The 11904-nt window shown below is 33.3% G+C and overlaps 1 protein-coding gene across 1 annotated transcript; it reads left to right on the plus strand.

The window, feature by feature from the left end:
* Window positions 1–8417: 8417 nt before the first annotated feature.
* Window positions 8418–8933, plus strand: LOC127102016 (uncharacterized). The gene has a single exon (XM_051039435.1). The coding sequence runs from the start codon at window positions 8418–8420 to the stop codon at window positions 8931–8933; it is 516 nt and encodes a 171-aa protein (XP_050895392.1).
* Window positions 8934–11904: the final 2971 nt, after the last annotated feature.

Here is an 11904-nt window from a genome sequence, read left to right on the forward strand (position 1 = left end):
TCACTTTGAATGATCATGGCAATGGTCCTCCAATTAAGCTCAAGTAGAATTCCCTAGCACAAAAACACACACATCAAAAGTTCCATGAAGTAAATCAAGAATGGACAAGAGTGAGTTTAGAGATTTGGTCCTTCTAATCCATCTTCTTCATTAAGGTCCATTTACTCCAATTTTGCATAAGGAAAGTCCTAGAATCTAAGTCCAATTCTCCATTCTTTGCATAGGGAAAGTCCTAGAAACTAAGTCCATTTCTTTTCATTTGGTTCACAACAATCAAAACAAAACACAAGCATAATAATATATACACAATTATGTGCTCAAGTGAGCAAAAGGCAAATGGCATTAACATAAACATGTGCTCAAGTGAGCAAAGAGAAAAGCAAATGGATAATATGTGCAAGAATAGTAAATTGCATAAAAGTAAAGGGCAAAAAGTAAATGTTAATTGTCAATAGTTAGTCTTAGTAGTTAGTGTGCCATAAGGCAAATTTAGCACTATGTTAAGCAATCGTAATTGGACTTATGTAGAAGTCGCAACTATCTGAGGCCGATCAATAATAATGTAGGCAACAAACACAAGTTAGGAGTCTTGATTAGTGAACCAAGTCCCAACAACTTGCCATGCCAAAAAGAAAAAGAGAATTGATCTTGTATTGGTTTAAGCCTTTTGCATGATTTAGAAGACAACCTATCCTTAATGCAAAGCCATTCACTTGATCAATTGATCAAGATGAATTAGATTTGAATCAAGGAAGATTAAGTCTCCCTAATCAATGCCAACTTATCAACCTTCAACTCATTGATCAAAAGGAAAGAAGAAGAAGAAGATGAAGAAAGGATAAGGAAATGGAAAGATCAAAATGCATAAGATGCAATAATATGTACCAATCCATATGTATCGACCAAATGACATTGAAAGTCAAAGTCAAACAATGATATATCAGAAATGAGATGAAGATTGGAGATCAAACAATAAGCATAATATTTTTGGCATTTTCAATATTAAAATAAACTTGAATTAAAAATAATGGAAAGGTTAAACTTCAAAATCACTTCAAATCAACCTTGAAAGGTCCAAGTAATTTATCCTAAGTTCAACAAGGTCAAACAAAGTTTGACAAAAAATTTCAGCATTTTTTAAAGTCAGAAACTATTTTTAATCAATTAAAAATGAATAAAAATAACCTAATTGAACTAAAATCTCAAATAAATCTCAAATCAATTTAAAAATTGATGAGAATATTTTTCATAGATCCATCATCATTCAAATAGGTTAGGAAAATATTTTTGTATTTTTTGAATATCAAAAACTATTTAAAATAAATTAAAAATAACCAGAAAAGAGAAAATTCACAAAAAATATCAAATGACAAAATAAAAAATATTAAAAATCAGAAATAGAAACTAGAATTTATTTGGAGACTAATGCAATTGGTCCCATAATTTTTGGATTAAAAATGAGAGAGATATTGATTTTTGAAAATAATTGGAATTAAAGAAAATAAAATTAGAAAAAAAAAAAAAAAACAAGGAGCGTTAGATCTGAGCTCATTAATTGAGCTGGCAGATCATACGCTCCAGAGATGTGCTCCCACCATACGCCTTGGTCAACTAAACCACTCGCAGCATTAAAACAAGTCATAACATGGAATGGTCCAGATTAGATCTGGAAACAAGATCGTGTGGCCAGGAATTGATCCGGAGTTGGGATGGCCACCGGAGCCACCGTCTTCTCCGGTGAGCCTCAGAATTCCGGCCAGAGTTGCAGAGATCCAAACCTTAATGAAAATGCACGATCTATACATCTTTGGAAAGCTGGGATGATGTGCATCATCCCTGTACCATCCATTTTCACTCTAGATTTCCATGGTGTGAGAAATCAGAGGTTGAAAAATCTGGTGTTCATCATGAACTCAATGGATTTCAAAAATTGAATGCATAAACATGATGCCTCTATTGAGAGGACTTCAGCCAACACAAGATCTAAGCCAATAGGTCAATGGATGATGAGATTCGAATGAAATACCAGTTGAAGAGTAAGCTTGGATTCTGGTAACTTGAGCTCAATTCCTTGCTTGTTTTGCCAAAATAGAAGATCAGTGAGATGAATGATGAAGGTTTAGAAGCTTTAGATCTAAGAATTCAACCAGATGAAGTTGAATTTTGGATCTGAAAAATTTGAAGAAAAATGGAAATTGCTTCTTTGGTGAGGTTGGGGAATCACTTCAGCAGGGTTTCAGGAGCCTTTAGGTTGAGTTTGAATGAAGCTGAACCCTTCTATTTATAGCAAAACAAACTGCAAGCAAGGTGAATTCTCATGTGCATGGAATTTGGATCCTTCATGCATGGGCCTGTACAGGCGCGTGCAAAGCCCAAAAGTTGATGCAAATGCATGCTGAACATAAACCAAGTTGAATTGGACGTGTAGTTTGAATGGCAATTGCTTGTGTATCAAGATTTCATGTGCATTCCATAATTATGCCTAAATGTTCAACTCTTCGAAAATACCATTTGCCAAATCCAAATATGATCATGTGAGTAATGGTTGGAAAGTTCTTGATGTAAGGAACAATTGTTATGTTGGGAAAAAATCCATTTGGAATGTGGAAATTTATGAAACTTGAGTTTAAAGAGTCATGTGCAAATCATGTCAATGCAAGGTTTCTAAATTTGGCCAATGTTCAAGCCCTTCTGTTTTAATGATGCAAGCCTCAAATGAAAAAACCTCCAACATCAAAGTTGTAGATATTTTCAAGAAAATCAAGATGGACTTAAATTTTGCATCATTTGGATTTTTTATGAGAGAGTTATGGGTACTTGAAGTTGGACTTTTTTGCCTTTCAATGCATTTGGCCCAAAAGGACCTATAATGTCTTGCATTATCATATGTATTTCCTTTGAGATTTTGAAATTTTGTTCAACATAACATTTGAATTAGACATATTAAGCTTTCCAATTCATTTGATCCCACCTCAAAATCATAAACAATGAATGAGTTATGTCCTTGGGAAGTTGTCCCAAAATTAGGGTTTCAGTCAAAATGACCTATAATGTATTGGAATGGGAGATGGCCTTCCAAGCTTCAAATGAATTTTTGATGAACATGAAAGTTGTTCATATTTTCCTTAAGAACATTGTTTCTTTTGGAACCATCTCCATTTGACCAACAAATAAAAAGTTAGGTCTCAATGCATTTCAAAATAGTTAGAGGGATTGACTGATCAACTTCTCAAGTTCACAACCCATATATTGATGAATTGATGATTGAAGACACTCAAATAAGTTCAAATATGCATGAAATTATGAATTAAATAACTTCCCTTGATTGTATTTGATCATGGGTTGAGGTTGCTTCAAGAGCAAGGCATTATGGTGCATAGATGAATTAGGGTTTCTTTGGGGGACAAACCTCAAACCCTTTGACTTGCTTTGATCAAAATGATGAATTGAGATGCTGGGGGGCATATTTGATGGATGAGAGCTTTGGGAACCATTACCATGCTTGCTATCATTTCCTCTTGACCATGTCTTTGTACCAATGATCTCCTTGAAGCTTTTGACCTTGTGATTGCTCAAGCTATAAACAAAAGATGTTAGTGACATATTTTTGTGCTTTTGGTTAGTAAACAAAATAAGAAAAGAAATGATATACAATTCAAACATGCTTGGTGATCTCAAACCACTCTCAAGGAGTCCCACCCAAAGGCAAGGGGAACCAAGATGCTTATGATCCTTGAGGCAATGCCAAATGCAATGTTATGATGCCATGAGGGATCTTAGGGACAAAATTGGGGTCTTACATATACAAAGCAATAATTGCTTGTCTTTTACTAGCCTGAGATATTAGTTTTTCACCTATGAATTGACAACTTCCACTAGTAGATTTTCTCTCAATTTTATCCCCCAACATAGTCAACATCACATAATCCAACTAGCTTATAATATAGAGATTTTTTTATAAAGAAACCCTATATTAGTTATTCCCTTAAAATGCCTAAAGATTCTCTTAACAACTGTTAAGTGAGTCTCTATAGGATCTAACTAAAATCTTGCATAGAGACAGAAACTAAATAAAATATATAGTCTATAAGTTGTTAAATAAAGAAGAGAGCCAATCATACCTCTATACAACTTCTGATAGACCTTGGTGTTGATTTTCTATTTGCTCATGTTGTAGGTTAGATGCATAGGAGTGTTCATAATCTTGCAATCATCAAGCTTGAACTTCTTTAGAAGCTCCTTTGTATACTTAGTCTGATGAACATATACTCCCTCTTTGCATTTACTGATTTGAATACCAAGGAAAAACTTTAGCTCTCCCATCATACTCATTTCAAATTCAGTATGCACTGTCATTTAAAATTCTTGGAAAAGAAAAGCATTAGTTGAACCAAATATAATATCATCAACATAAACTTGGACAATTAAAATATCATTCTTAAGTGTCTTTCTGAAGAGTGTAGTGTCAACTTGCCCTTTATGAAATCCATTTTCTAACATAAAATCACTTAGTCTCTCATACCAAGCTCTAGGAGATTGTTTAAGTCCATAGAATGATTTCTTAAGTTTGAAAATATAATTTGGGTGGACTAAGTCCTCAAACCCATGTGGTTGTTTAACATACACTTCTTCATAAATGACTCCACTTGAGAATGCACTCTTAACATCTATTTCGTATAAAATAATGTCATGATTAATAGAATAATAGAGAAGTAACATGATTATCTCTAACCTTGCAACTGGTGCAAAGGTTTTAGAGAAATATATACCTTCTTGTTGACAGTAACTTTGAGCTACAAATCTAGCATTATTTCTTACCATTTTATCTTGCTAATTGAACTTGTTTATGAATGCCCATTTTATTCCAATAATGTTCTTATACAAAGGTTTGGTATCATATTCCATACATCATTTCTTTGAAACTTATTAAACTCTTTTTGCATAGCCACAATCCAACCATCATCACAAAGTGCCTCATCAACAGAAGTAGGTTCAATCATGGAGAGTAGTCCTAACATAGAATGTTATTCTCTAAAGGCAGAACTTATCTTTCTAGGACTATCTTTGTTTCCAAGAATTAACTATTTTGAATTAGAAGACTTGTACTTGAAGGTCTTGGATCAGTCACCATTTGTGTTATAATTATTATCATTTTAACAGGTGGAAGTAGGCGAGTTATTTGCATTTTTCATATAGTTTGAGTGGTTTATATGTCAGTTTCAGTAATTTCGTATTTATCTATGTTTTAATTATTCATGGTATTTTTGATATTTTTGGGAAGGTTAATGTGTTTTGTAGGTCGGAGGAAGTCAATGATATGGTCGGAAAAGGAACAAGGAGAATTTTCAAAAAAATTGGAAAAGTCTATTTTTCAGCATGTTTTATATCATGATAAACGTGTGGTATTTTGATCATAACTAGAGTGTCATAACTCGGAATGACATGGGACCGGAGGCAAATGAAATCTAAAATCCAAGTCTAATAATTTCATGAAGATACCAAAGGCTAATTTGGAATTGTGTGCCCATACGCGTATCAGATCTGAAAAATTGCATGTTGTTGCCGATACGCATAATGCCAGCCTCCATATGCATATGTCCTGGCCTATACACACACCATATTCCCTATACGCACACCATACGCGTATGGGTGCCCAGAATCGCAAAAAAAGTCCGATTTGACGTATTTAAAGCCAAAAAAGTGTTTTTTTTAGGTTTGGACTTGATTTTTGACGGTAAAACATGAATTAGGAGTGTGAGAATACACTAGAAGTAAGGTGGATCTAAATCTTTAAGGATTTTCACCATTGAAAACCTCTTCATCTTTGATTCTTTGTAATGTTTTCTTTTCTTTTTATGAGTAGCTAAACCCCTCATTACTAGGGGTGTCCCTAATTCAGATTTATAATGATTTTGAATTACTTTGTACAATAACAATAATTTTTATATAATTGATTTGTTCTCGTGATTGTTCTTATTTCTTTCTCTGTCGAACAAACGGAGTTTGATGTATGTGAAACAATTAGGCTGAACCGCCATTGCTAATGATTTCCTTGAGAATATATCATAGTAGATATCACCTAGGACTAGGGATACCCTATAATAACCAGATTATTCTTGATATAATAATGCTTAATTTCATTCTGATTTTCTATGGACATGGTAATTAGGTTGAGTGATTAAAGGTTTTCTCACTAAGGACTTAGGAGTAAACACCTATAAGAACCGATAATCAATTATCTAAAATGTGTTGTTGCATTGTGAGTTTGGAATCGTTACATGATTGAATCATACACCTTCACTAGCATATTACTCATATATGTCTTAACCATTCAATTACTTTATTTACTTTATTCGATATTGCTTTTCTAATTTCACCAATACAATCCCAAAACAACCAAGCTTTTATTTAATTGAAATCCAGAACTTTGTATCGTCAAGCAGTCTTTAAGATTAATATTGGGGATTTCCCATTTTTATTACTATATTGGCATATTAGTACACTTTCTAATTTACCGATCAAGTTTTTGGCACCGTTGTCGGGGACTGTCAAAGATTATAGAGTTAATATATCTATTTCATTTAAAATTTTATTGCTCTACAACTAAAATTTTAAATTTCAGTTTTGATTTTATTTTTTATTTTGTGGCTTTTTTTGGGTTATTACTAATCTTTGTCTAATCTGTGTATGCGAGGAAAACCCTCAACTGATTTTACTTTTGATGCAGAACCAGAAAGAACTTTGCACGCTAAGCTCAGACAAGCTAGGAAAGCAAGGTTGGCCGCCTCTGAAGCAGAAATTTTGGATTTCGAACAAGAAAAAGAGATTGAAGTTTCTGAGCACTCAGATATAGAACTTGACAAAGAGAGAGAAGATCCAATTATGGTTGAACCACAAGAAAAACTTCTTGGGATTATGGAGGAGCAAATTCCCCATTGGGACGTTTGACTATAGTGAATCAACCGGTGAATGTTCCAAATTTTCAATTGCACCCAACAACTATCAGTCAGCTTAAAAATAGGACTTTTATAGGAAAAATAAATGAAGATGAAAATAAAAATATGCAAAGGTTTATTACTATGAGCACTACTTTTAAGATTGAGGGGCACACTGAAGAAGCAAAAAAAATTGAGAATGTTTTCGTTCACTTTTGAAGATGCTGAAGAATGGTTTTATTCATTGTCAGCTGGAAGTATTACTACATGGGAATAGATGAAAACAACTTTTTTGAATGAGTAATTTCATGCTTCTATTTATATTCGAAAAAGATATGATATTGTGAATTTTAAGCAGAAGGAGGGGGAATCACTAGGTGATTCGTCCAAGAGATTTAAAAGGTTATTGGTTGCATGTCCTACTCATAATTTGGATCATACTGAACATATGCAAATGTTTGTAAATGGCCTCAGATTAAAGACTAAGCAACTTATTGATACAACTTTCGGTGGCTCAGCCAACTTTACAACAACCACTGATGTCAAGAAGATCATAGAAGCCATTGCTACAAATGAACATCTAGAGTTATATAACCTAAGTATGAGTAAACCAGAAGGTGTGATTGATTTGAAACTTGCAAATCAGGTTGTGAAGATGGAAGACCAAGTTGCTGCTGAAGTTAAGAGAATACTTACGGCTATGAATACAGGTACTAAACAAGTAGCCCAAGTTCAGCCTATTCAAGCTATTAATTGTGAGATTTATGGAGGACCCCATTTTGCCATGCAGTGTGTTCCAACCGCACAACAAATTAAAAAGATAAAAAATTTGAAGCAGGATAACCCTTATTCTAACACTTATAATTCAGACTGGAAGAATCATCCAAATTTATCCTGTGTGTTCCAACCGCACAACAAATTAAAAAGATAAAAAAATTTGAAGCAGGATAACCCTTATTCTAACACTTATAATTCAGACTGGAAGAATCATCCAAATTTATCCTGGAAAGATTATCAAGGGAATATTCAAAAGCAGGGTCCCATTCAATATCAGAACCAACAACAACAATATCAACAAAAACAACAGTAGTATCAGCAACAAGCACTCAAAAGGCCGATTGGGAACTTGCCATTGAAAAGATGGTAACTCAAAATTCCCAATTCCAAGAAGAAATAAGAAATAATCAGAGGAACACTACTTCTTCTATCAAAAATCTTGAAGTTCATATGGGTCAAATAGCAGGTTCTCGAGCACAAGGTTCTCTACCAAGTGCAACAGTACAAAATCCGAGAAATCATGAGAATGTTAATGTAATCATGATAAGAAGTCAGAAAGTTGCTAAAGATGAAGAAGAGAAGGTAACAAAGGATGACCATGTCATAGAGGTAGATCTGAAAGTGAGGGGAAACAAGAAATAAGAAGAAGAAGTTATACCATCAGTAAAGCCAACTGAAGAGAAAAATAAAAAAGAGGCTAAACCAATGATTAAGTTACCTTACCCTCAGAGAGTGACAAAGAAGGGTCCAAAAGAGAAAGACTTTGAGAAATTCGTCACAATGTTCAAAAACTTAGAGATCAATATGCCTTTCTTTGAAGCACTCGAGCAAAAGCCCATGTGCCAAAAATTCATGAAAGAGGTAATCTCTAAAAAGAGATCAATAAGAGATGGGTCGGTAACCTTTAATGAAAAATGTAGTGCAATATCACCAGGTAGGAGAATCCCAATCAAGCAGAAGGATCCTGGATCTATCACAGTCCCATGCACTATAAAAGACAGAACTTTCAAGAATGTAGTAATTGATTCAGGAGCCAGTGTGAGTCTGATGCCATTGTCAATATATCAAAGGCTTGGAATTGGAAATGTCAGTGATACAAGGACAAATCTGAAATTTGCATATCACTCCATAAAGAAAGCATATGGGATAGTGGAAGACGTACTGGTGACAATAGAAGAATTTAGTTTTCCTGTTGATTTTTATGACCATAGACATACTTGAGGATGAAGAGACACCTATCATTCTTGTGTAGCGATAAAAAATTTAAGATTAAGTTATTAATTAACTTTACTAACAAAGCAAGAGTCTCCACCTGGCTTTTATTATTTCCAAAGAAAAAAGGAAAACGTACGAACAAAACCCAAAGAAGTTTTAAAACAAAACTAATAAAAAGAGAACAAGTGTCCAGGGGTTAGTTATGCAAAGGAAAGGTATTATCACCTTAAACATCCATGGTACTCCATATGAACCTCTTTGAAAATATGTACATTTTGGTTTAAAAAAAGGTGTTGTTTGTTAAAAGATTGGAGGGATGAGAAGAGAAGCATTTATTATTATTATGATTTGGTGTTTGCCAAGACCTTTGAAGTCTCATGCCTACGTACCAACAAAGTGCAATGGAGGATCAAAACCTCGTATTTCATGGTAAAAATAACAAAAGGAGTTTGTTTTTGATTCATTTTTATAGAAAATTACATTTTGTCATTTTAAGGAGAATACTCAACTAGTCACCCACAAGTATGAGAACTTTGCATCATCATGAGAAGGGCCCCAACTTAGATAAGGATCAACAAGTATGCCACTGGCTCCCACAGATGGAAAAGAATTATCATCAATACTATGGAGATAGGAGAATTATATCTCAACTATGGAAATGAGTCATGTCTAATACTTTGAGAAAAACATTTAAAAGGAAAAATGCACACGGGCACAAAAGGGTTTGAATGAGTTAAGCATTTTTTTAAGTGTTTTGAAATTAGTCTAAACATGCTTAAGATGGATTAACATTTATTCAAGGAAAAGGTTTTGAAAATAACTTGACCAAAGTCAAGGTTTATTGAGAAAAAAATGATTCAAGTTTGAAAATAAGAAGATTTTTGAAAAGAGAGAGAGAAGGTTTTGAAAATTAAAGAAAGGGGTGAAGAAGAAGAGACTATCGTAAAGCATAAAGTAAAAGATAATAAATAGCAAGCTTTATGATATAAGTCAAGCAAGATTTCCCTCCTCTGGATTAAGCCTCAAGCAAGCAAAATAAACAAGTAATAATCCATGTATCAGATGAAACCAAAGTAACCAAGCCAAATCTTCACAGAGAAGTCCAAAGTCATAGGTATAGGATGAATTCCAAGGTATTAAGTCACAAATTCCAAAGCAAGGGTCAAGATCCTAATTCCAAGTACATAACTCCACAATAATGTCAGGGATAGTAACCACAAGTGCATGAGTTAGGAGAAACAATTTCTTTTTTATTAATGCCTTATTAACAATGATATAAAGAAAGGTCCAAATGGACAAAGAACAAAATGACATAAACACAAATAATATGATATGAAATTCTAAACATAAAGCATAAAGTAATGAGATAACATAAAAAAAAGGCATAAAGTTAAATGACTTTGAAGTAAAAGTTAATACAATTAAAGTGTTAGTAGAAGATGTTAATGAAGATGGAAAGATGTTTTGGTCATTTTTTGGAGAACGCTCAACTATACACTCACAAGCATGAAACTATGAACCTATACATCATTTATGAGAAGGGCGCCAACTTGGATAAAGTCAACAAGTATGCCACTAGCTCTCACAAATAAAAAAGGAGCAACATTTTCACATAATACCATGAGGAATAGGAGACTTACAATCTCACTTATAAAAATGTCATTGCCTTTGGGACAAATTCAGCGCTATGTTAAGCAATCCTAATTGGACTTATGTAGAAGTCACAACTATTTGAGGTCGGCCACTAATAATATTTGTGTTAATACATGCTAGAGAAATGATATGTAAATCATCCTCTTAAAGCCATGCCACACAAGAAAAGAAAAAGAAAGGGGATGATCATGCACAAGGGCTAGGAGGATGGTCCATTACTTCAATCCATACTTCATTACTCTTAGGACAAACTTATGTATCAATTTAAAGTACCTTAAATGATTCATGTTCATTTAGAAGGTAGATTTGAAATGATGAAAGTTCATCAAGTACCAATCCAGACATCATGAACAAGATGGACACAATCTATCCAATTGATCAAAGGGAAAAGAAGGAGATGAAGAAGAAGGGGACAAGAGAGATCACACCCAAATTGAATAAAAAAAATTGATCAAGTCATCATCAAAATCAATCATCCATTTTTGTGGATTAGGGTTTTCACCCCATCAACACCCAAGATCCATTGAGTTTGATGAGACTTGAAGTCAAAATCATCATGATCCAAGGCCAACAGAAGTCCACAAGGTCATACAAATTTAAAATGCAATTAAAACAAAGTAAAAATGCATCAAAGGTATTTTTAAATGATTTTTAAAAGTGAAATAAAATGGAAAATCCACAAAGTCCTTCAAAATACCAAATAAATGGTCAAGAAAATTATCGAAGGTTGGAAATAACATGAGAAACATATAATAAAATTTTCAGAATTTTAAAATGCAGAAAAGTATTTTTAAACCCATTACAACAAAAGAGAAAAGAGAAAATTCATAAAAAAAATTAGAAAATTAATGAAATAAAATATGGAAAATAAAAATCATATGAAGAAAAATAAAAGAGAATTTTAGAAATTATTTTGGGATTTTTTGGATAAAAATAAAATTACTATTAATTTTTAAAGAAAAAACAATTTAAAAATAAAAATAGAAAAAGAAATAAATCAGAAAAAACCAGGAGCGTTGGATCACACCTCATTAACTTACGTGGCAGATCCAACACTCTAAATAATGAGAAACACGATGGAACATTGTAAGACCCCAATTTTAACCCTAAGATCCCCCATGCTATCTCATCATGTGCATTGGTTTTGGGATCACACATTTGCATCCTTCTTACCCCTCATTCATTGGGCTTGCATTGGGAGATATCACCAAGCATATTTGATTGTATCATACTTTGTTTTTCATTATTTACTAACCAAAATACCAAAAATATGTCAATGTATAGTTTAACTCTTTTGTAGGTAGTGTGTGTGCTCACCTATGCT

This window comes from Lathyrus oleraceus, chromosome 7, assembly GCF_024323335.1.
Source record: "Lathyrus oleraceus cultivar Zhongwan6 chromosome 7, CAAS_Psat_ZW6_1.0, whole genome shotgun sequence".
Lineage (NCBI taxonomy): Eukaryota > Viridiplantae > Streptophyta > Magnoliopsida > Fabales > Fabaceae > Lathyrus > Lathyrus oleraceus.

Coding starts and splice junctions, on each gene's coding strand:
- LOC127102016 (XM_051039435.1), top strand. CDS start 8,418: ATGATTAAGTTACCTTACCCTCAGAGAGTGACAAAGAAGGGTCCAAAA.